The sequence below is a fragment of the Triticum dicoccoides genome, chromosome 7A (genome assembly GCF_002162155.2).
Source record: "Triticum dicoccoides isolate Atlit2015 ecotype Zavitan chromosome 7A, WEW_v2.0, whole genome shotgun sequence".
Classification (NCBI taxonomy): Eukaryota; Viridiplantae; Streptophyta; class Magnoliopsida; order Poales; family Poaceae; genus Triticum; species Triticum dicoccoides.
In genome coordinates, this window is record NC_041392.1 from 175,161,210 (window position 1) to 175,185,579 (window position 24,370).

Consider the following 24,370-nt stretch of genomic DNA (forward strand, 5'->3'; position numbering starts at 1 on the left):
ACTACGAGATTGCTCCAGATCTGACAGCTCGCAAGCCAGCGGGTCTTTTAGAAAGATTCATAGGCCGACAAATTTTGGGTCTAGCAGCACCGCGGGCCGTTTTGGGCCTACTAGCCATCCGCCAGCCTTAAAGTTTCAGCCCACGAGGATCTCCACACGGACGGAAAACGGGAAGCTCAAAAAGACACGCGCTCTCCACTAGTGGGGAGCACGCCTCGCATCGCCGGATCCGCTCCGCATTTCGCCTTCCCTCTCCCCCAAATTCAAAATCTCTCCCCCCCAAACCCGCTCCCACCTCCCCACCCCGCACCATGTCGCCCGCCGCGGCCGTCGCCGGCGCCGACGAGACGAGGCGCCTCGCGGGCGAGGCGGCGCGCGTGCTCGACGAGTGCCGCGCCTCCCTCGCCGTGCACCCGCGCAAGCTCCGGGAGCTCGCGGCGCTCCGCGCCTCCTCCGCGTCCGGCGGCCGCTTCCTCCCGGCCTTCTGCGACGCCCTCACCCCGCTCTTCGAGGTCCTCCGCCGCTCCCCCGCCTCCGACCGCGTCGCGCGCTTCGCGGCGGCCTTCGCCTCCTCCTCCGCCCCCGCGGGCGCGGACGGCACCGGGTTCCTCGAGGGTTTCCTCCGCTTCCTCCTCGTCGCCTCCGCCGCCGCCCACCGACCCGCGCGCTTCCGCTCCTGCCAAATCATCTCTGAGGTGAGTGTTCGGCAAGCTGTGAGTAGATTTCTCTCCAGTTGATAAGAAGAAGAGTACTTTATTTTCCTCTAGATGCGTGATTTCGTTTTGCCTAACTTCAGTTTTCATTGGAGATTTGAGGAGCTTGTATAATTGCTGTTGTAAACGTGGTTAATGATGTGTCCATTCTGTACCTCTTAGCCTTAACCTAAGTTCGATCTGGTTATCTCAGTTAGTTCCAGTAAAACGTTAGCTAAAAGTTAAAAACCCCGTGATAACTTCTGCCCCCATGCAGCTTTGGTTACAGTGAACTGATCCATTTCTTTCCGCGTTTTAATTTGCCTGTGCAATTCTTAGTTCAGGTAGTGTCAAGATTACCACGTTCACCTAAAGTACTTACTTTCTGACATTGACAATTCTTCTCGTAGATTATAATGCAATTACCGGATGATGCCGAGGTGAGTGATGAGATTTGGGATGAAGTGATTGATGCCATGAAGATTCGGGTACAGGATAAGATCCCAGCAATTCGGGTTTTTGCTGTTCGTGCATTGTCTCGTTTTGCGATTGATGAAGAGGATGGTGGCATCATCGATATTTTTCTTGAGACCCTAGAAAAAGAACAAAACGCTGTATGTCAGATCAACTCAGTGCCCTTAATATTTATTTTAGATTCCTTGTTATTGCATCTGATGGAGGCTTTGTTTGATTTGAGAAGGAGGTCCGAAAGACAATTATTTTGTCTCTTCCACCATCAAGTGCTACACTGGAGTCAATCATTGAATCAACGATTGATACCAGTGAATCAGTTCGGAGGGCAGCATATTCTGTGCTTTCAACTAAATTTCCCCTCCAAAGTCTTAGGTGAGCAATTCTTTCCACTGGAACTAGAAAAGCCAGTTGACCAATGCCTACATATGAAATGCACAACTGGTTACCAACACCATGTGAGTGAATTGATGGTTTTCTTTTGGTTCAGCATCAAGCAGAGGACAACTCTCCTTCACAGAGGCCTCTCAGATAGGTCTACATCTGTGAAAAGTGAATGCTTGAGGATGCTGAAGGAGGAGTGGCTTGTAAAGCATTGTGGTGGAGATGTCATTGCCCTTCTCAGGTTTCTTGATGTCGAGACTTATGAGTTAGTTGGAGAATCCGTGATGGGGGTGCTTCTGAAGGATGGTTCTGTGCGAGTTCAAGATGGGCAAACTATCAGGCAGTACTTCACTGCAAATACCGAGGATGCTGGTAAATCTGAACAAAACCCCATGCCTTTTATGTTGCAGATTTCTGTGAAGTTTAATATGATCGTGCTGAAAACTGAATTTCCGAGAAGGAATCATGTGGTTGCAGTTGCACTTGAGTGAAATAAGTAAACCTGAAACAAAACAATGAAAATGACAAACCAACGGCTAAACTGTATTTTTCCATTGTCAAATTGACTTTCTACTACAGCGTGCATATAAATTATCTGGTTCATAAAGTTTGTCATTTCCCATCATAACTTTCTGCTACTGTTTAATATCATCATCTACACTATATTTGTGCAGAGCAAGTTTCCAGTATCAAGCTCATGGAAGCTGAGGTTGCTCTTTACTGGAAAGTCATGTGCATGCACTTGCAGGCTGAAGCTCAGGTAAGCATCAGTCGTTTTAGCTTTGCTATGCACCACAATTACTGAACAATTGTTTATGGCACTCCTGCAAGAAGGTAGTGCTGCATGTTTATTTTCGCGATAAAATGCAAAAGCACTTGCGTTTTGTTTGTATATGTGGACTACCTAGCCCCTTTCCATCAGTTCAGACTTTTGGTTGCGTTGGCTAGTGCATGAAGCTTAACATGGTATCAGGGCCCATAGTCTTGAGTTCAAGTCCCACTCTATGTCCACGTATAGGCCTCTTGAGCCATACCTCTGAGTCTATTCACGTGTTGACTTCCCGTGTCACACATGAGAGGGGATGTTGAAGTGTATATATGGATTACCTAGCCCTTTCCATCAGTTCGGACTTTTGGTTGTGTTGGCTAGTGGATGAAGCTTAACACGTTTCATTTCATTGGTAAGTTAGAGATGTTCATATACACAGAGAAAGGTTCAGAAGCCTTGATAGAGGACATCCCAGTGCCTGAGCAGTAGCACTCTCAGTCCTAAGGCACCAGCTCTAGCCCAGAGTCTTGTTTGCTCCCTAATTCTGGCCATCATTTACACAGCCATTGTGCCAATGTGCCATACTTTTCCTACCTTAGGGCATGTTTGGTTTGTTTCTAGTTTGACTTAGCCAAATCTTGGGCAAAGAGTTTGGCAAAGGTTTAGTTGCAACCATGTACCTCACCTTTATATACTCATTTTGTAGCCAATTTTTACCACAAATGTGATGACTAATTTGGCCACCACAAACACTGGCTTGGCAAACTTGTGCCACTGAAATATGTAAACAATATGAAAAGCAACCAAACATGCCCTTAGTAACTTGTGGTATGCCACAGCTAGGTGTTTAGGCGTGCCAAACTTACTGTAGTGAACTAAATAGCCCTGCTATGTGTTTAGCACATTAAAGGAGTATCCTTCCAGGATTGAACATATGAAAAGAGAAATACATTTAGCTTTGTCTCAGAAATACTTCAGTAATAGAGAATTAAGTCATTGCTCTGTATCATTGCAAATATCAGTGGTGTTGGAAAATACCATCAAGTGCCACTGACATGTGTCTACAAGACTCAACTATCAGTATTGTAATTGCACCAAATGACCAAAGCTATAAACTGGAAAATACCTTCCAATACAAGGATGATAGTTTGAGCCTGGGGCTAGTGTCCACCTGCCATATGGCACAATTGATAGTATTCCAGCTTGGTGATCTTTTACGGTGATAAATAAAAAATATTGCCCTTCATCATATTATAGTTTCACTGGGTTTTGTAAATATACTACAATGTGGGTATAATTATGTGTTGGAGACGGCATCTATGTCCATGACACACTGGATGGAGTAACATACAAGGCCTCTTTGATTATCAGGATTCGAGAATTGCAATAATTGAACGAATGTGTACTATTGCTATGCATGGAGTCCTGCAAGATTTTTTTTTTGCACCATATGAGAAACAATGAAATATTTCCAAGAGGTTTGATTTACTAGAAAATTTCCTATGAAACGCAATGCAGCAGAATCATTAGGAAAAAAAATCTATAGGATACAGTCCTACAAGTCAAACAACCTACATAGGAAAACTTCTAAGGATTCCTATCCTTCAAAATTCGTATTAATTTCCTTTGAATCAAATAGGCACTTTTTGTTTAATATGGGCATATGGCTTGGTTACAGAAATGGTCCAGTGCAAACATCATTCATTGTATGTCAAGGTTTCCCTACATGTTGTAATATCTCATGAACTATTGTTATTTGGAGGTGATGAAAGGACTAATGGTGCTTGCAAGTGCCAGCTTTCCATATTGTTGTTGGACGTAGTTTTGAGCAAGTTTTAGGAAACATACTTTCTTGTAATCCTGAATTCAGCAAAGGGTCATGGTTATTCTACTGATACTGGCTTGTTCCTCGAATCAATATACAAGTTCAAATAAACATCAATGGTTTTTTTTTTGGTTAGTGAAACACTGAACAAGATTACCAGAGTATTAAGGCCCAGTAATTATTCTTCAGGTCAAAGGCTCAGAGGCTGCAACAACTACAGGGACAGAGGCAGCAGTATATGCTTCTGAGGCGTCGGATAAAAATGATCTTCTTGATGGTGTCCTTCCTAGCACAGTTGCTGAGTTTGTTGATTTGGTAAAAGCGCACCTTTCAGCTGGTAAGCATGAATACTGATTGTACTTTTCAGGAGCAACCAGTTAGTGAATCTTCAAGAGACCGGCTTAACCGGTCCAACCACGGTTCAAATATATTATTGAATTTCTTTTTAGAATAATATCCTATCATTTTCAAGCTATTCCCTGGAAAATACCTATCATTTTTCCAGTTGAACTGCCAGTCCGGTCTGATTTTTACAAATATGGTTACAATTGGCTATCTTTTCTTCAAGACAACAGAAATGGAGCATTTTCTCACATGTGAAAATTGATTTCTTTACGTGTTTATTCCATTTCAGGACCAAATTATCACTTCGCGTCGCGGCAACTATTATTGCTTGGTGGAATGCTTGACTTTTCCGATAGTATGAACAGGAAAGTTGCAAGTTCATTTCTGTATGAGCTTCTGAATAGACCACTTGAACATGAAGTCGATGAAGATGGAAACCAGATCGCCATTGGTGATGGTGTCAGTCTTGGAGGGGACCTGCAGTGGGCCAAAGCAGTCTTAGAATTGGCTAAAAAGGTTCATGCTTCTATTGGTGAATTTGAAATGGTGATTGCCACTGTCGTTGAAGAACTGGCTAGACCATGCAGGGAGAGAACTGCTGATTTCATGCAATGGATGCACTGTCTGGCGGTGACAGGTCTTCTTCTAGAGAATACTTCAACCTTACGAAGCCTGGAAGGCACGGCAATCAGACCATCTGAAGTGCTTCAGTCATTGTTGCTTCCTGCAGTAAGTCTGATTGTTATGCAGTCCCCTAGGTGTATAGCTTTATAACATTTTGCAGCTTTTCTAGGTACTAAGTGCATGTGTTCTTAAGGTTCATCAATTGAGTGTGGGTTCTAAATTTGCTGCCCTTGATCTTACATCGTGCAGGCAAAGCAGAAACATGTTGACATACAGAGGGCTGCTTTAAGATGCCTTTGTCTTTTTGGCTTGTTAGAGAACAAACCAAGTACAGAGTTGGTGAAGCAGTTGCGTTTATCATTCATCAATGGGCCTGACTTGGTTAGTGCCATGGCATCCAAGGCCTTGATTGACCTTGTGTCTTGGCATGGTCCACAAGAATTAGATCAAGCCATTGGAACTGAACCATCTGATGCTAATTATGAGAAGACTCAGTTTGCTCCCGTGGACATCTCTGATTTGAATGATGATGATCTAAACGTTGGAGTTCTTAGTATTCTGTTTTCTGGATTTCATAAAGATGACTGGGAGTTCAGCCCAGAGGGTGATAACCATGATAATGTCCTGACCATTCTTGGTGAAGGTTTTGCAAAAATTCTTCTTTTGAGTGAGAACTATCCAAGCATATCCGCAGACTTGCATCCTGTTATACTAGCTCAACTTGTAAGATTATATTTCCTGGAGGAATCTAAAGAACTCGGAAGGTCAATTACTCATATTTCACCCTTATTTTTTTTCAGTTCTTTCTCACACACCCTGACGTTTCTTTCTTTATCCAGATTGAAACAGTGTCTGTCTGTCTTCTTTCTCCATTATCCATCCCTTTCAGAGAAGCACAAGGCAAGTTGATAAAGATATTGTTCATATTTTCCAGGATATTCTTTTGAAAAAGGACTTCAAACTAAAAGTACTGACAATCTTTCCTTTTTATAGAGATGTGTCTCAAGTGCATTTGTACCACTCATGAGAGCCATGTGGCCAGGTATCCATGGTAATGCTGGGGGTAGTGGACCTGTTGTTTCGAAAAAGCGTAAACAGGCAGTCCAGGCTGCCCGTTTTATGGTTCAAATGGTACAAAGTCCATTGTTTTCAACGGAAACAGCAGAGCAAGCTTGTATGAGTCCCGAAAGCCTTTCCAGTTCACCAGGTCCGTTTGTCAATTATGACATCAGTGAGGAAGGGCTTGCCATCCGTATTGCAGTGGAGGTACTGTTAAGAGCTCTCTAAACCCTCACTTGCTTCTATAATTTTGTTGCGACTTTGTGATGCACTGTACAAATCATCCATTTCACCTGTTGTCTCATGCACATTGCACCAAATTCTCTGGGAATAAAATCTATCAAGAGTTGTGTGTGAGAACTGACATCAAATGCTTGGAATGTTGTAGGTAGGAAATAGCCAAGACAAGAAGAGCGCGCCTGTGAAAGCATATGCCTTGGCTTTGTGCAAGGTTGCCGTGCTTCTAAGATTCCGGCAATCAGAACAGAAGGCCATCAAGTGCATGAGAGGACTGGTGAACACATTGGCTGCTTCAGCGGCTTCTGACAAGGACCTTATGAAGGAGCTCGCTCAAATGGCATCAAGGCTCAAGTCACTTGATGAGTCCCCGGAGGAAGAACTGCCACAAGATCAAGCCGATGCCATATTCGGTATGTCCAACAAGTCGCATCATACGCATTAACAGATGTTCACATTCCTGACAATTTGTGTCGTACCTGGGTGTCTTGTTTCAGAGCAACTAGGATTGGCTGGTGGTGTCAAGCTTGACGCCGCCAATACAGTGGTGCCACCAACGCCAGCACCTCCTCGGTCAGTCCGGGCTCCTCCAGCCAGGAGAAGAGCAAGGCGGGCGGCATCGTCTAGCGATGACAGCGAAGCGGAAGCCGAAGCAGAGAGCTTGGATGTAACATCGGTGAGCCAGGTCTCGGCCACTCCCAGCGTGGCCACGGCACGCGCTCAGAGAGCAAGCAAGACTGCGGCCCTGAGCAAGTTCAAGTCTTCTGTGAAGCCTTCTCTGGAGGCTGCTTCTGACAGTGAACAAGACGAGATGTCCGGACTGACAACTGATGAGGATCCGTCCGATGATTCCGACGACCCCGACGAGGAGTCGTCTTAAGTTTCTTGGGAGCTGAGGTATCTGCTGGCGTTCTTGACCGGAAGAACCCAGCAATTGTTATTTGAGGTATGCAGGGTGACACTGCCACTATGTATTGTTTCTTTTGAACTAGTAGATCATGTATTCAGTTGCTCTTCAGCTTGCAAAGCTGGAAAGATTATGCTTTGATTGACGTACGTAGATTCGATTCAAGGATCAATGAGATTGTATAAAGAGCTCTACATGAAAGAATATTGCTCTTTTACACTATTGCTTGTCTTTATTTTTTATTTTTTCAAATTTGGGTGTCAAATTCGGTGTCTACAATAAAGTTTGACAAGAACCACTCAACCTTATAGTCATTTAGAAATTTCAACCAAAAGCCACGGGCAGTCATCCAACCCTTCTACCACACAGTATTGCTTCCAAACAGCTCCGGGCCTCCTGTCCATATGAACTTTTGCACGCCTCCAAATGCTCAACACTGTAAATTTGCCTTCTAGCAAAATGTGCGTCAAAGTTGGTCTATGCTATTTCGGCTCCAAACTCTCAAAAATCTACCTCCAAAATTTTCCGCATACTCAATGACAAGTGGGACCAACCCTACATTTGACAACACCTCACTCATGTGTTGCGGGCGGTTGAGGCGAGTGGCGGCGCACTTGAGGAGCAGTGAAGGAGCAGTGTGTCGGGGAGAGGGACGGAGCAGTGGCGGTACAGGTTTAGCATCGCCAGCGAGCAGTACCGACCTGAAGGTTATGATGAACTCCTCCAAACAGACTGCCTACGCTGGATTGCATTTCCCTCTTCTTTCAGAAGGAAACAAAATTTTTGTCTTACTTGAATAATCAAATTATCAATAAATCATCAGAAGAAAACATACTAAACGGCAACAGCCACCGAAAACAAATGGTTGCTCAAAGCTGTTAACCACCAATTACAATGTTACTGCTGGACTAGAACTAGGAACTGCAGTTCAAATCTACGGTTTTCAAGCTTGATGTAAAAGACATGTAACATATGTGCACACAACTGGGAGATGACCAACGGCAACTCGGCAGCAAACCACACATAAAACAAGCTCAAATTCAAAGCCTCAGCCAAGTTCTAGGTTCAATGTGATAAGATGCAGCATCTTAGTCAACATTCATTGCTCCAGAATGATAGGTGTCCAGCTCCTTGTCCAATTGGTCAGCCGATTTCACCAACCCCTTCCGTACATAGACGCCACGTCCACGACCTCGACCAAAGGTGCTACGGCCACGGCCACGCCCACGCCCACGGACCGATCCTCCTCTTTGAGCAAAGCCGTTGTTGCGCTTCCACCTGAAGGTAAAACACAATGTGTTAATCAAGGTCAAGGTAATAAATAAGTATCTAGTAATAAATAAGTATCTTACAGATAATTATGTATGGAATATTTTCACAGAACTATGATACAGAAACTTTGCCTCTGAAGACAAGAAAAATAGCTCACACGACCAACAGTAAAATATATTTGGCTCTGCTATGCACAAGCAACAATCAAATATGTGCAATCAGCTTTTTAGTTGGAACTGTACCAAGTATGATTAGTTGCCAGCTCCTACCATGAACTACGACATGCATTAAGCTCAACGATACATCTAGAAATATCTAGCACTACCACAAGGTTCAGAAAGATGTGTAGTCACAACACCAGGGAACAAAATTTCACATGTCGTACAGGCACACAAAGGTTCATAGCAACCACCTGTTGCCAGACTTTAATCGATTGCCATTTGAGTCAAGGTTCAAAGCTGCACTGCTCGTATTTTTATCCAGCAAAAGAAATTATGAAAATATTGAATCCTAAGAACCTACCCAGGAAGGAAACTAGACGAGTCAGTTGCACCTCGACCAAACCCATTTGGATGGGACCTGAAAACATCATGTAGTCAGAAACAGAAAGGCAGAAATTTCAAGCTACTATAATGTGATTGGTAAATTTAATGAGCATGGATCCTCTAACTAAAAGATGCACTTGCAAAGAAGAGCCATACATCACAACTTCTCTCTGTCCTCTTCCTCTTGCGCCTGAAACAACATTAACACGAGGTGCAGGAGCAGCAGCCAAACCCAAATTTGCTCCAATCATTTCGATCTTCATTTCTTTCCCATCAAGGCGTACATTATTATATCGTTTCAATGCTTGAACAGCTTCACTCCTCCTAGTGAATATCACCTCAGCTGAACCCTGCTCAAGAATATCCATAAAAAATATGACCATATAATATTCTGGCATGCACTAGTCTTTTTCCGAGCAAAGCTGTAGAGTAGGACCACCAGAATATGCTCTATTTTATGGCCTGTCATAATTTAATAGAGGCACCAGCACTTTCACTAACGTTTGGCAGGCAAAGGTAGATAAATATTCAAATAAGAAATGAAGATTGGAGTATTAGGTTAAATAAGTTGCCCAATGACTATCAAAAGTAAGAAAGTAAAAAAAGGGCGTACCCAGTGCTGAAAGCTCCCACACAAGGTGGGATCTTAGGAAGGTAATTTCTAGACAGCCTTACCCTTGCATAATAATTCTGCAAGGAGGCTGGGTTCAAACCACAGGACCTTCAGGCCACAAGTGGAGAGACCATTGATAGTAAGATTATATTAAAAAAAGGCTGTTCGCACAAAGCTTCTGTGTGTCATACTGTCATGTATGTTTTGGGGCCGTGAAGAGCTTGGTGGACACAAGTTCTAAGGTCAAAGGTCTAAACTAGCAATAAATCAAAGCCAGATTCAGCTTTGGGCAAGCAACATCAAGTTTGACATGAATAAACATACAAAACATATTGCAGGAGAAAAGGATACCCTGTTATCATTTCATACACTTACAAGAGTAATTATGTGTGTTATTATCAGTCTGTGCTGGGCCAAATTCTAGCTTATAGTTGGTAGATCCTAAGTTCATTACAAACAACCATGCACATGATATGTTCATCATGAATGATCAGGCATATGTTTGGGCAGAAGGCACTTGCTCGTAGCATAAGATTTGCAGAAGTGAGTGCTTAATTGTAAAAACTTGCAGAAGAAAAACAAGCATTCATAAAAGACTTACAGTTGGGTGTCTATTATTGTCATAATGAACAATGCAGTTCTTCAAATGACCCATTTCAGAGAAAAGTTCCTGAAACAGTTGTTGGCAGATAAGATCAGGTCGAGAAAGTCCAATATGATTGAAGCTGTCGGATATTCCAGCATGCATAATATAACAATCCAGCTACCTGTAAATCTTCCTTTGTCACTCCGTAGTGCAAGTTTGAAACATACAGCTTGGTACCAGTTTCTATCCCAGGAAGTCCAGCAGCCACCATGCTATCCTCAAACCGATCATGTGTCCATGCAAAATCCTTTGTTTTGTTGAATGACTGATGATATTCCACAGCATGCACACCCAGATTGTGATGATAAATTGTTAGCATAATCCCCAAAGCTCATCAATCCACAGTATTTGACGAGTCAACTAGCATCAGCAAAACTATAAAACCATACACCATTGCATAAAATGGGTGCTAGCTGATAGCCCCTGTATTGACCAAAGACCTTATCCAGAGAAATAAGTATCCAACAGGTTAATACATAGTCCATCAGCATGCTGACCATGAGAAGATACAATGTGTTTTTCAGTTTGAAGCATTAACCAGAACAAACCAACAAATATCTCGCCACAAAATTGTCAGCAGCTAAGAGGCAGTTCTCAGGGCATTTTCAAATTGAGAAACCTCTCGGATCCTCTTTGAAGCTCCAGAGTTCATAAGTATGGAAGATATGATCTGAACTGAGCCCTGAGGTCTGAGCTGTCCCATTTATTATGTTCATAGCCACTTCTTGTCAAGTATGTATTGTAATTTGGGTTCTTGAGGGTATACAGTAAAACAGCGATGGTTTTGTGCTTGCCTTGGCAATAGCATACGATGACGAGCGAGTATTGACACCAAGTGGCCTTTGGTAAGGCACTCCCCTTCCACGGAAGGTTCCAGCACCGCGTCCACGGCCTAGCCTTTGGCCATCACCTCTGCCTGACCTTTGGCCATCACCTCGGCCTCGACCAACCCTCTGTCCCCTTCCCCTTCCTCTTCCCCTCCCACTTCTGTTCTTAATCATATCATCAAGTGACATATTCAAAGCTGCCTCCATTACAATGAAAACTTGGATTCAATAGGGAGAAAGCCCTGCAAGGACAAAGAAGTTTAATAGTGATGTGGTGTAAGCAAGCAGAGTAACAAAGATGCACCCACCGATATAGAAAAAAACCCATCAAATTAAGGTCACTGGTTTCTATACTAGTAGAAAAAAGGAACAATACTCCAGAAGCAGCAGCTCATCCAAACTTCCTACTACGCTACTATTGTGCTTGTCCGACACATACACTACGAATAATAGGCTGATAAACTTCAGTCTTCTCGAAGTTTTCGTCACCGTTCAGGATGACAATAACAATCAGGTTATCAGGTACACCAGGCATCCGAATGCAAGTAACCTTTACCAGTCAACATAGGAAGTGAAGTAGTACAAGAAAAGCTAATTTGTAGAACACATCAGGTTCACGAGGACAGCCTGGCTAGATCTCTGCATCCATCCTTCTTATCACACTCTTCTAACAACAGAGCAGTCTACACCATAGTCACTACCATAGCGCCTAAGCTACCCAGCCTCGCCATCGGGGGTTCCCACGAACAGCACCGAACTGGAAGAACATAAATCCGGCTCCCGTTCATGACAACATAAACATGCACCGCGGTTACCAAGAACCCACGGGATCCCACCGCGCTAGGGCTTTGCGCATGCCAGCGACCCAATCAACGAAGTAGGAGTATATTCGTAGTGATACCAGTGCTAGCGTAGTTCCGAAAGGTCAGGGAAGTCACCTCCGGGCCTGGGTGGACCCTCTAGGGTTCTCCGGCGGCGGGCAGATCCTGGATCTGTGGGGTGGGGGATTCTCCGCCTCCCGTCGTTGGCAGGAAGCACGGAAGGGAGGGCGAGGGGGGCTCGGATCTCTGGGCCTTGGACGGCGGCGGTGTCGTGGTCGGTCTGCGTCTCGGCGAGGTTTGCCGATGGAGGCTCGAGGCGAGGGCGGATGCGGAGTTGGGAGGAGAGAGACGACTTCTTTCTTTCTAGGGTGGAAGAGAAGGACGACTTGGGTGCGGGTCCCAGTGGATTGGGTTCTGCTTTTATTTGCTTTTTTTTTTTAGACAATCACGCGAAGCTTTTATTGATCCTGATAAATGTTTACAGGGACAAAAACGAGATTACCGGGGTGTCCTAACCAAACATGGTGGCCCACCCCTAACTTTAAAGCATGCTTCGCTAGATTGTGAGACTCGAAGTTGGAGCTCCTATACTCATGAACAAAATTACACTACGAAACCATTCGCAAGGTCAGTTATTTCATGTAGAATTGCACCATAACCAGCTGGGTTTTGCTCCTTCATGTCCTCAATCACCACTTTACAGTTTGATGCAACGTGTAGATTCTGCAAGTTCAGATCTTTGGCCAGGGCTAGAGCCTCCCGAACAGCACTGCCACGGAGAGAGAGAGGGAGATAACTGGCGCCAGTCGGTGGGCTAAACCGCCTTGTATGCTGGCCGGGCCCAATACGAGTTCAACGCTAGTTCCCGCGGCCTGCAAAGTTAAAGTCAGCAAAGCCCGTTAAAAGCCGCAAGTCCTTAGCGGGCCTGTTTCACACCGCTCCGCTCTACTAAAAAAAAAGAGCCGAATAGAGTACGAAATCACTAACTGGGTATGAATCCCTAAAAAAAAGTAATTAAGCATGAGCATGTGCGCCGCTTGTCGCAAGCTGAGAGTTTTCCTTTTTTTCGCAGATCCGTTTATTCAAAATATTTTACTCTTAAATCATGCGTCCAAATCTTGAACCGTTTTCACCATTGGATTCATGTGTCGAGATCTTCAAAACTAGATCTCATGTTGATAGATTTTGATGAACTTTTGTTATGAAAAAAACCAACGAAAAAACCGAACGGCTGGCAGGTCACAACATTGGACGCTCGTCACGCCTAGCGACGTCGTCTGCAGCACATAACGTCGTCGATCACTGCACCTACGACCTACGGTTGCAACATTTGACGCCACCAGTCGGCCATGGTTGTTTCCACTAGCCCCTTCCAACATCGTTAATAAGAGGTCGTAGAATCGCCAAGTCGCTCCTAGCATCACTCGCGATTGGTCACATCAACTCTTGGCGACTAGTAGCGCTAGTCGTCAAGCACATCCACACACACCTTCTCTCCCCTCATCGCAACACGTGATCGAGCACACAAACAGAGAGTGTGGGAGGGCTTAGGCGGTGTGCACAAGGATGAAGATCCACGTGCACCTTCTCTCCCCTCCTTGCAACACATCATCGAGTCCACAAAATAGAGAATGGGAAAGGGGTTAGGCGACGTGAATGGGAATGGGGATCCACATGCACCTTTTCTCCCCTTCTTCTAGCACATGATCGAGCCAATGACAGAGAGTGTGAGAGGGGTTAGGCCGCATGCATGGAGATGGAGATCCATGCACACCTTATCTCCCCTCCTTGCAGCACATAACCGAGCCCACAAATGGATAGTGGGAGAGGGGTTAGGCGGCGTGCACGGGGATGGAGATCCACACACACATATTTCTTTCTCTTCTCCTTGCGGCACATGATCGAGCCCACAAACAAAGAGTGTGAGAGGGGTTAGGCGGCGTGCACGAGGATGGAGAACCACGCGAGCGGGGCTGTGGAGGTAGGCGACAACCCTCGCGACCCTGACGGGCGTTGCTGCAACGAAGGAGGAAGGAGGTCCATGGATTTGAGCGAGGTAGAAGACACGTGAGAGAGAATACAGAGGAGATGAGAAAGTCGGTGCACAGGAAAAAAGACAAACAAGTGGCTTGGAAGGCTTCCTCTATGGATGAGGAGGGAGGGTGGTGTGTTAGGCGTGTAGGCTGGGATGAGACAATCTGCACAGGGGCCCACAAATGCACATGGTGTGCGTGACTTCTCGGTCGAGATCAGTCGACCGATTTGGAACACTTTCTAAAAAATGATTTCTCTAGACAAAAACTCATAAAAAGTTATAGAGTCTCATTTTTACCTTACTACGAGTAAACCTCTCATTACCCTAAACAACTAATAAACTACTTACTATGCTCTGATCGATTTTCCTCTCGTCCAATATGTGATTGTGAGGTCAGAAAAATTCATAGAATCGGCATACACCCCCATCTATAAAATCGTTGTTATAATAGATTATTCATGCTTTCGACTATCTCTATTTTTTAGTGCACACAAAACGAGTGGTGCAACCCCGTATTTAGCACCAGGGTGGGGGTTAGAATGCACTCCAAACCCAACTAACATGGCTTGAGTGAAGTTTTGAGCTCATGCTTCATCACCTATCTAATGGAACCATACTCTTGCAAGCCTAATTCCCATGTCTAGGTGCATCTAGATCCATATATAATTGTACCTATTCACCCACTCTAGGTCCATCTTGATCCTTGTAGCTGTATGTGATGAGGAGCGTGTTCTCAACTATAAGGGATCAATAAAGGGACATCGCTTGTTGAATCGAAATAGGGCACGAGGGCCTCTCACGCTAGTCAACGTCCACATTGCCCCTAAAGCGTTATTCGTGCCCTATTTCTATTGTCAATTTTGGATGCGGCGACAAGTGTTCGGTCACAACTACCATGCTATCCCAGTTTATGATAATTACTTCATATTGAAAAAGGATGTCGTTGGAACCATTGGGTTCTCTTGTTACCAGAAGTGCACAACTACAATGTAGATGCTTGCCTATGGCACAATCGCATATCCATGGGACGAGTACCTCTGGATGTATGAGAGTGAAGTAAATATGCCCTAGAGGCAATAATAAAGTTATTATTTATTTCCTTATATCATAATAAATGTTTATTATTCATGCTAGAATTGTATTAACCGGAAACATAATACATGTGTGAACACATAGACAAACATAGTGTCACTAGTATGCCTCTACTTGACTAGCTCGTTGATCGAAGATGGTTAAGTTTCCTAACCATAGATATGAGTTGTCATTTGATTAACGGGATCACATCATTAGGAGAATGATGTGATTGACTTGACCCATTTCGTTAGCTTAGCACTTGATTGTTTAGTTTGTTGCTATTGCTTTCTTCATGACTTATACATGTTCCTATGACTATGAGATTATGCAACCCCCGTTTACCGGAGGAACACTTTGTGTGCTACCAAATGTCACAACGTAACCGGGTGATTATAAAGGTGCTCTACAGGTGTCTCCGAAGGTACTTGTTGGGTTGGCGTATTTCGAGATTAGGATTTGTCACTCCGATTGTCGGAGAGGTATCTCTGGGCCCTCTCGGTAATGCACATCACATAAGCCTTGCAAGCATTGCAACTAATAAGTTAGTTGCGGGATGATGTATTACGGAACGAGTAAAGAGACTTGCCGGTAACGAGATTGAACTAGGTATTGAGATACCGACGATCAAATCTCAGGCAAGTAACATACCGATGACAAAGGGAACAACGTATGTTGTTATGCGGTTTGACCGATAAAAGATCTTCGTAGAATATGTGGGAGCCAATATGAGCATCCAGGTTCCGCTATTGGTTATTAACCGGAGACGTGTCTCGGTCATGTCTACATTATTCTCGAACCCGTAGGGTCCGCACGCTTAACGTTACGATGACAGTTTCATTATGAGTTTATATATTTTGATGTACCGAAGGTTGTTCGGAGTCCCGGATATGATCACAGACATGACGAGGAGTCTCGAAATGATCGAGACATAAAGATCGATATATTGGACGGCTATATTCGGACACCGGAAGTGTTTCGGGTGATTTCGAAGAAAACCGGAGTGCCGGAAGCGTTACCGGAACCCCCCCGGGGAAGTATTGGGCCTTAGTGGGCCTGAGGGGAGAGAGAGGGCAGCAGCCCAGGAGGTGGCGCGCCCTCTCCCATGGGGAGTCCGAATTGGACTAGGGGAGGGGGGGCGCGGCCCCTCTTTCCCTCTCCCTCTCCCTCTCTTTCCTTCCCCCTTCCCTCTTCCTAGTTGGACTAGGAAAGTGGAGTCCTACTCCACTAGGAGGAGGACTCCCCCCTCCTTGGCGCGCCTCAAGGGCCGGCCAGCCTCCCCCCTTGCTCCTTTATATACAGGGGCAGGGGGCACCTCTAGACACACAAGTTGATCTTCGTGATCGTTCTCTTAGCCGTGTGTGGTGCCCCCCTCCACCATAATCCTCGATAATATTATAGCGGTGCTTAGGCGAAGCCCTACGACGGTCGAACATCAAGATCGTCACCACGCTGTCGTGTGACAGAACTCTTCCTCGACACTTTGCTGGATCGGAGTCCGGGGATCGTCATCGAGCTGAACGTGTGCTAGAACTCGGAGGTGTCGTAGTTTCGGTGCTTGATCGGTCGGGCCGTGAAGACATACGACTACATCAACCGCGTTGTGCTAACGCTTCCGCTTCCGGTCTACGAGGGTACGTAGACAACACTCTCCCCTCTCGTTGCTATGCATCACTATGATCTTGCGTGTGCGTAGGAATTTTTTTTGAAATTACTACGTTTCCCAACAGTGGTATCAGAGCCTAGGTTTTATGCACGAGTAGAACACAAGTGAGTTGTGGGAGATATAAGTCATACTGCTTACCAGCATGTCATACTTTGGTTCGGCGGTATTGTTGGATGAAGCGGCCCGGACCGACATTACGTGTACGCTTACGCGAGACTGGTTCTACCGACGTGCTTTGCACACAGGTGGCTGGTGATGAAGCTATGTACCTAGGGTAGGGTCATGGACCTGTCCAGCATACCCTCCCCGAGGACATCTTTACAAAGAATCAGAAGCAACCGAAGAGAAAATATCATCCACTCGACCATGAAGATGTGCTCACTCGACTTCCTTGAAGACACTCGACCACCTTGAAGACACTCGACCACCAGAAGATGAGAAGCCCTCCACTCTGCAACGGTCGCGACTTAAACCATAGCATTATGAGCATTTATAACACTTTATTGTAGACGTTACCAGTAATGCCCCACCTTTATGAACATTGAACCCTGTGTAACGGAGGGGAGCTGGGGTCCTGGCGCACTCTATATAAGCCACCCCCTCCTCTGGGACAGGGGTTCGCACTTTTGTAAACACACACACACGTATAATCCAGTCGACCGCCTCAGGGCACCGAGACGTAGGGCTGTTACTTCCTCCGAGAAGGGCCTAAACTCGTAAAACTCGTGTGTACAACTACTCCATAGCTAGGATCTTGCCTCCTCATACCTACCCCCATTCTACTATCAGTCTTAGATCCACGACAGTTGGCGCCCACCGTGGGGCAGGTGTCTTAGCGACTTATTGGAGAAGTTGCAATTTTTCTGATCCCCATCATCATGGTTCCAGGCGGAGGTTTGGCTGAGGGCCGCGAGATCCATCTCGGCGCGCTCATGTTTGTCGCCGACGACTCCGCTTGGCTTCAGGAGGCACCACTCGACGTCGATGCGCTCCCCGCCCGGGGGGCGACGCACTTTCACGCGTGCATCCGCGGCGTCCTCCTGCGGCAACCGTCGACCTAGTACCAATCGACTCCAATGACTTTCCCCCTCCCTGCGACCCATCGGAACAAGCGCACCGGCCGGTCGAGGGTTCAATGGTGGGTGAAGCATGCGGTGGCCCACCAGTCGGCCACCCCTCAAGTCGCGACGCTCGAGCCCGACGAGTCTCTCTACGGCCTGTTCGATCTGTCGACTGGCTCCGTAGAGACTGCATCCGAGTGCGGCAGCAATGACTCGGCAGCGGAAGTCCTGATGGTCAATGGACCACGCGGTCCTCCTGGCTTCGATGGTGAAGACGGAGGTGACGGGAACGGCGATCCATCACGCGTTCACGAGGAGTACCGCCTCGAGCCTCTCTCCTCGCAGCAGAGAGAAGAACTTCGTCGTCGAAACATGGATGCCCTGCATACTCCTATAGTTGGAGAAACGCTCGAGGCCCAGGCCTTGGAACAGGCTCGCTTGGCAAATCTAGCTGAGCGCACTCGGCTGGAGAACCTACAGCGCGCACTCGACGATCACGCTCGTCAACGTGCTCCTGAGTCCAGCCGACGCCAACTTTTTCCACCTCCGGCTCAGGTATACCGAACACCGATCCAAAACCTAGCAGCTGCGGCCCAGATAGCAGAGTCGATTCAACCTTCCCAGTCAGAAGCTGGCCGAGGTCTGGCGCAGATTAGGGCCTTGCTCCGGGCAGCAGGAGAGCAGAATACGGTCGTGTCTCAGTCGCGGGATAGGATCCATAGCAGATCTGTGGTCGCAGATACGGTCCAGTCGGCCCATAGCCCGAGATCGCCCCCGAGGCGTGAGGGACGTGGAGAGCGACGTGATCAGTACAGAAACCAGGAGCAGTATGATCGTCGAGCCGATCGCGATGGTCGCCGTCGAGTACCCACGCCTCCTCCAAGGAGTGGGTCGTACGTGTCGCGGCCACATGAAGACATGCGCCCTAATAGCGTCGAAAGAGGTATTCCAATCGACCCAGGGAGCCAGGCTTTGATGCGAGATCTATTCTCGTACAAGGCTTGGTCGACAGAAACAGAGCTCACCGAGATGGCCATGACAGTGGCCCGCAAACCAGCAACAGGGTGCATGTCTCTGGCCCAGAGTGCTTCAGCAGAGCTATCAGAGCTGTAGTGATTCCCCCCAACTTCAGGTTGGTGACTGGAGTCAGTAAGTTCACTGGAGAGTCCAAGCCTGACACCTGGCTCGAAGACTACCGAGTGGCTGTCCAGATTGGTGGCGGCAATGATGAGGTGGCCATGAAACACCTTCCTCTGATGTTGGAGGGCTCGGCTAGGGCGTGGCTGAATCAGTTGGCGCCTGGCAGCATCTATACTTGGGGAGATCTCGCCCGAGTGTTTGTCAGAACGTTTGAGGGTACTTGCAAGCGGCCAGCAGGTTTGACAGAATTACAGTGTTGCGTCCAGAACCCGAATGAAACTTTGAGAGATTGTATCCAGAGGTGGATCACCCTGCACCACACGGTGGAAGATGTGTCTGATCATCAGGCAATTTGTGCTTTCAAGGAAGGCATCAGGTACCGAGAGTTGAATCTGAAATTTGGTCGGACAGGAAACATGACTTTGACTCGGATGATGGAAATCGCCACCAAGTATGCCAATGGTGAAGAGGAGGAGCGACTATGGAGCGACAAGCACAAAGCAGTCGCCCAAGAAGCCGGAGGAGGAAACTCCAGTCGGAAACAAAAACGCAAGGCTGAACCAGCTGCTCCGGGTGAGGCCTTGGTTGTGGTTCAAGGAAAGTTCAAGGGGAAGCCCAAAGGGCCGTGGAACCCCAAGAAAGTAAAAGATCAAGATGGAAATGACGTGTTGGATCTGCCGTGCCATATCCACACCAAAAAAGACGAAGAAGGTAATTTCATTTACCCGAAGCATACCACTCGACAGTGTCGGCTCCTGATCCAGCAGTTCCGAGAGAAACAGCCCAAGGAAAAGGAGAAGGAGGCAGACAAGGCTGAGAGTGAAGGGGAAGATGATGATGGTTATCCTCACGTGAATTCCACTCTGATGATTTTTGCTGATATTGAAAACAAGAGTCGATTGAAAGTCATCAACAGAGAACTGAACATGGTCGCTCCGGCGACACCCAATTACTTGAAATGGTCGTAGACTGCCATTACGTTCGACCAGTCTGATCACCCAGCGCACATCGCCACCCCTGGGAGGCAAGCGCTGGTGGTCGACTTGGTGGTCGAAGGCACTCGACTGACAAAGGTCCTGATGGACGGTGGCAGTGGCCTGAACATTCTGTACGCAGAAACGTTGAAAGGAATGGGCATTCCGATGTCCAGACTCAGTGAAAGCCACATGAGTTTCCATGGGGTCATCCCAGGCAAGAAGGCTGCGTCTCTCGGTCAGATTGCACTCAACATGGTTTTCGGTGATGCCAAAAATTACCGCAAAGAAAAGTTGACGTTTGAAGTTGTGGATTTTCAGAGTGCGTATCATGCAATTCTAGGCAGGCCAGCTTATGCACGATTCATGGCTCGACCTTGTTACGTGTACCTCAAACTGAAGATGCCTGGTCCCAGAGGAGTGATCACTATCTCTGGTAATCGGAAAAAGGTGGAAGAGTGTTTTCAGAAGGGTTCAAAGATCGCCGATGCCCAGATGGCCGTGGCAGAATTGCAAGAATACCAGAAAAATGCAGACCCAAGTGACTTGTTGCGAGCCAAGAAGCCAACCACGGATTCAGCATTCCAGTCGTCTGGCGAGACGAAGTCTGTTCACATTCACCCGACAGACCCCAATGCAGCTCTGACCCACATTTCGACCACACTCGACTCCAAATAGGAAGAAGCGCTCATCCAGTTCCTCCGTGAGAACTGGGACATCTTTGCATGGAAGCCTTCTGACATGCCAGGTGTTCCCAGGGGACTGGCTGAGCATCGTTTGCGAGTCGACCCGAAAGTGAAACCAGTCAAAGAGCATCTTCGACGGTCCGCCATCCAGAAAAGAAAAGCAATCAGCAAAGAGGTGTCTCGGCTTTTGGCAGTTGAGTTTAACCGAGAGATTTACCACTCCGAGTGGTTAGCCAATGTTGTCATGGTCCCAAAGAAAGATGACTCACTCCGCATGTGCATCAATTTCAAGCATATCAATCGGGCCTGCCCGAAAGATCACTTCCCTCTCCCTCGCATTGATCAGATAGTCGACTCGACTGCTGGGTGCGAGCGTTTGTCCTTTTTGGATGCCTACTCCGGGTACCACCAGATCCGTCTGTACGGACCCGATGAAATAAAGACATCTTTTATCACCCCGTTCGGGTGCTTCTGTTATGTCACAATTCCATTCGGCTTGAAGAACACCAGAGCCACATTTATGCGAATGATTCAGAAGTGCCTGCTCACTCAGATCAGTCGGAATGTGGAAGCATACATGGATGACATTGTGGTCAAGTCACGTAAAGGTTCTGACCTGCTGACCGACCTCGCCGAAATCTTTGCCAACCTCAGAAGGTATGATATCAAGCTCAATCCATCAAAGTGCACGTTTGGAGTTCCAGGCGGAAAGTTACTCGGTTTTCTTGTTTCCGAACGAGAATCGATGCTAACCCAGAGAAAGTAGGCGCTATACTTCGGATGAAACGCCATGTGCGTGTGCATGATGTCCAGAAGCTTACTGGTTGCTTGGCCGCCCTAAGTCGATTCATTTCTCGCCTCGGTGAAAAGGCCCTGCCTCTTTACCGACCGATGAAGAAATCAGATGCGTTCGAGTGGACTCCAGAAGCTGATATAACATTTGCAGAGCTAAAAGCCCTGCTTTCCACCCAGCCGGTGCTTGCTGCTCCAATCAGCAAAGAGCCTCTTTTGCTTTATATAGCAGCCACTGGACAAGTCGTCAGTATAGTACTTATGGTCGAGTGGGAAGAAGAAGGAAAAGCGTACAAAGTTCAACGCCCAGTTTATTATATTTCTGAAGTCCTGACCCCGTCAAAGCAGAGATATCCTCACTATCAGAAGCTTGTCTATGGAATTTACATGACCACGAAGAAGGTTGCACACTACTTCTCAGATCACTCTGTTACAGTCGTCAGCGATGCTCCATTGTCAGAGACTCTGCACAACAGGGATGCAACTGGTCGAGTGGCAAAATGGGCGATTGAACTCCTTCCCTTGGATATCAAGTTTGAGGCAAAGAAAGCTACCAAGTCCCAAGCAATAGCAGATTTCCTCGCCGAGTGGATCGAATGGCAACTGCCAACTCAAGTTCACTCGGAGCACTGGACCATGTTCTTTGACGGATCCAAGATGTTGAACGGTTCTGGTGTTGGAGTAGTTCTGGTATCCCCCCGAGGAGACAAGCTCAGATATGTCCTCCAGATTCACTTTGATTCCTCCAACAATGAAGCTGAGTATGAAGCACTCCTGTATGGGTTGCGCATGGCCATCTCACTCGGCGCCTGTCGCCTCATGGTCTATGGCGACTCAGATTTGGTAGTTAATCAAGTGATGAAGGAGTGGGACATCAGAAGCCCAGCCATGACTGGTTACTGCAACATGGTGAGAAAGCTTGAGAAGAAGTTCGAGGGGTTAGAACTCCACCGCATCCCCCGATTGAAAAATCAAGCAGCCGATGAATTGGCAAAGATAGGTTCCAAGAGACAGACCATTCCCAGCAATGTGTTCTTGGAGCATATTCACACTCCGACAGTTCAGGAAGACCCTTTCATTGAAGAGCCCCCACAACCCAAGAGCACCACGGATCCGACTGAAGTCGAGGTCCCAGCTGTGGTCGACCTAATCATGGAGGTTTTGGCCATTACTCCCGACTGGACGGTGCCCTACATTGTGTACATCCTCAGGGAAGAGCTCCGAGAGGATGAAGAAGAAGCTCGACAGATCGTCCGCCCATCTAAAGCTTTTACTGTGATAAGAGGGCAGCTGTTCAGAGAAAGTGTGACTGGAGTCGGTCAGAAGTGCATAACACCAGAAGAAGGTCGAATGATCCTCAATGACATCCACTCGGGGACCTGTGGTCACCATGCGTCCTCTCGGGCCATCGTGGCTAAAGCATACCGAGCTGGATTCTATTGGCCACGAGCAAATGAGATGGCGAAAAATATAGTCGGCAGATGTGAAGGCTGTCAATTTTATTCCGATATGTCTCACAAGCCAGCGTCAGCCCTGAAGACCATCCCCCTCGTCTGGCCCTTCGCTGTTTGGGTACTGGATATGGTTGGACCGCTGAGGACCGGCACAAGCGGCTTCACTCACGTGCTCATTGCAGTCGACAAGTTTACCAAATGGATCGAAGCCAAACCCATCAAGAACCTTGACGCTAGCACCATTGTCAGTTTTATCAGAGAATTGACGTTCTGATATGGAGTCCCACACAACATCATCACGGACAACGGATCGAACTTCGATTCCGATGAGTTCAGAATTTTCTGCGCCTCTCAGGGCACTTGAGTCGACTATGCTTCTGTTGCTCACCCGCAGTCGAACAGACAAGCAGAAAGAGCCAATGGCCTAATTCTGAAAGGACTGAAGCCCCGACTAATGCGTGATCTCAAACATGCAGCAGGTGCTTGGGTTGATGAACTTCCGTCAGTTCTATGGGGTTTAAGGACAACTTCTAATCGGTCGACTGGAAGAACTCCTTTCTTCTTAGTCTATGGAGCCGAAGTTGTTCTGCCAAGTGACTTGCTCCACAATGCACCCCAAGTTGAACTCTTCTCCGAAGCAGAAGCAGAGCAGGCCCGGCAAGATTCAGTCGATCTCTTAGAGGAGGAAAGAGAGATGGCCTTGATCCGCTGGACCATTTATCAGCAAGATTTGCGTTGATTCCACGCCAGGAATGTGAGGGGTCGGGCCTTTCAAGAAGGAGACTTGGTTCTTCGAGTGGATCAGTAGAAACCACACAAGCTCGCTCCAACTTGGGAAGGCCCCTTCATCGTCACCAAAGTTCTCCACAATGGAGCATACCATCTTTACAGTATCGAGCATCAGAAAGACGAGCCACGGGCTTGGAACGCGGAGCTGCTCCGCCCCTTTTATACTTAAACACCCGTTCGAATAAAATGCAATAAGCAACACCTTTTGTAATTCGTTTATCAAAGACAAGAGCTTACGGTTCTCTCATTCGATTGTGTTATTCTTATTTACTCCCGAAATCCCCCAGTGGGTGGGCTTAGTCGCGAATCAGTTCCGCCTAAGTTCGAAAAAATCCTACCGAGTGAAGAGCAATCCTTCCACTCGGGGGCTTAGCTGCAGTCGAGCACTCACCTAAGTTCTCTCACTAAGAGGCTTAACGGCAGTCCAGCACTCGCCTAAGTTTGGAAAAATCCTACCGAGTGGAGAGCAATCCTCCCACTCGGGGGCTTAGCTGCAGTCGAGCACTCGCCTAAGTTCTCTCACTAAGAGGCTTAACGGCAGTCCAGCACTCGCCTAAGTTTGAAAAAATCCTATCGGGTGGAGAGCAGTCCTCCCACTCGGGGGCTTAGCTGCAGTCGAGCACTCGCCTAAGTTCTCTCAATAAGAGGCTTAACGACAGTCCAGC

General features: G+C 47.0%; 2 protein-coding genes across 3 annotated transcripts; one reads left to right on the forward strand and one right to left on the reverse strand.

Annotated features, from left to right (window-relative positions):
• The first annotated feature begins 311 nt into the window (after positions 1-311).
• Positions 312-7,533, forward strand: LOC119329246 (condensin complex subunit 3-like). Its single transcript, XM_037602258.1, has 12 exons — positions 312-695; positions 1,103-1,306; positions 1,393-1,538; positions 1,654-1,919; positions 2,222-2,307; positions 4,331-4,478; positions 4,776-5,215; positions 5,360-5,874; positions 5,950-6,010; positions 6,104-6,376; positions 6,558-6,819; positions 6,904-7,533. Exons 1-12 carry the CDS (start codon positions 312-314, stop codon positions 7,284-7,286), a joined length of 3,168 nt encoding a protein of 1,055 aa, XP_037458155.1. The 3' UTR covers positions 7,287-7,533.
• A 592-nt stretch (positions 7,534-8,125) lies between these two features.
• On the reverse strand, positions 8,126-12,434 carry LOC119329098 (THO complex subunit 4D-like). Of its 2 annotated transcripts, none has more exons than XM_037602092.1 (7): positions 12,155-12,434; positions 11,184-11,458; positions 10,511-10,654; positions 10,345-10,413; positions 9,287-9,480; positions 9,108-9,164; positions 8,126-8,591 (listed from the first exon to the last, which is right to left on the reverse strand). In XM_037602092.1, exons 2-7 carry the CDS (start codon positions 11,421-11,423, stop codon positions 8,402-8,404), a joined length of 894 nt encoding a protein of 297 aa, XP_037457989.1. In that variant the 5' UTR covers positions 11,424-11,458; positions 12,155-12,434; the 3' UTR covers positions 8,126-8,401. The 2 variants fall into 2 exon arrangements, with proteins under 2 accessions (XP_037457989.1, XP_037457990.1); XM_037602093.1 differs by having other exon boundaries at positions 12,118-12,434.
• Positions 12,435-24,370: the final 11,936 nt, after the last annotated feature.

Coding starts and splice junctions, on each gene's coding strand:
- LOC119329246 (XM_037602258.1), top strand. CDS start 312: ATGTCGCCCGCCGCGGCCGTCGCCGGCGCCGACGAGACGAGGCGCCTC. Junction 696..1,102: donor CCTGCCAAATCATCTCTGAG/GTGAGTGTTCGG, acceptor TTCTTCTCGTAG/ATTATAATGCAATTACCGGA. Junction 5,216..5,359: donor AGTCATTGTTGCTTCCTGCA/GTAAGTCTGATT, acceptor TACATCGTGCAG/GCAAAGCAGAAACATGTTGA.
- LOC119329098 (XM_037602092.1), bottom strand. CDS start 11,423: ATGGAGGCAGCTTTGAATATGTCACTTGATGATATGATTAAGAACAGA. Junction 10,414..10,510: donor TGACAAAGGAAGATTTACAG/GTAGCTGGATTG, acceptor CAACTGTTTCAG/GAACTTTTCTCTGAAATGGG. Junction 8,592..9,107: donor TCGTCTAGTTTCCTTCCTGG/GTAGGTTCTTAG, acceptor TTTTACCTTCAG/GTGGAAGCGCAACAACGGCT.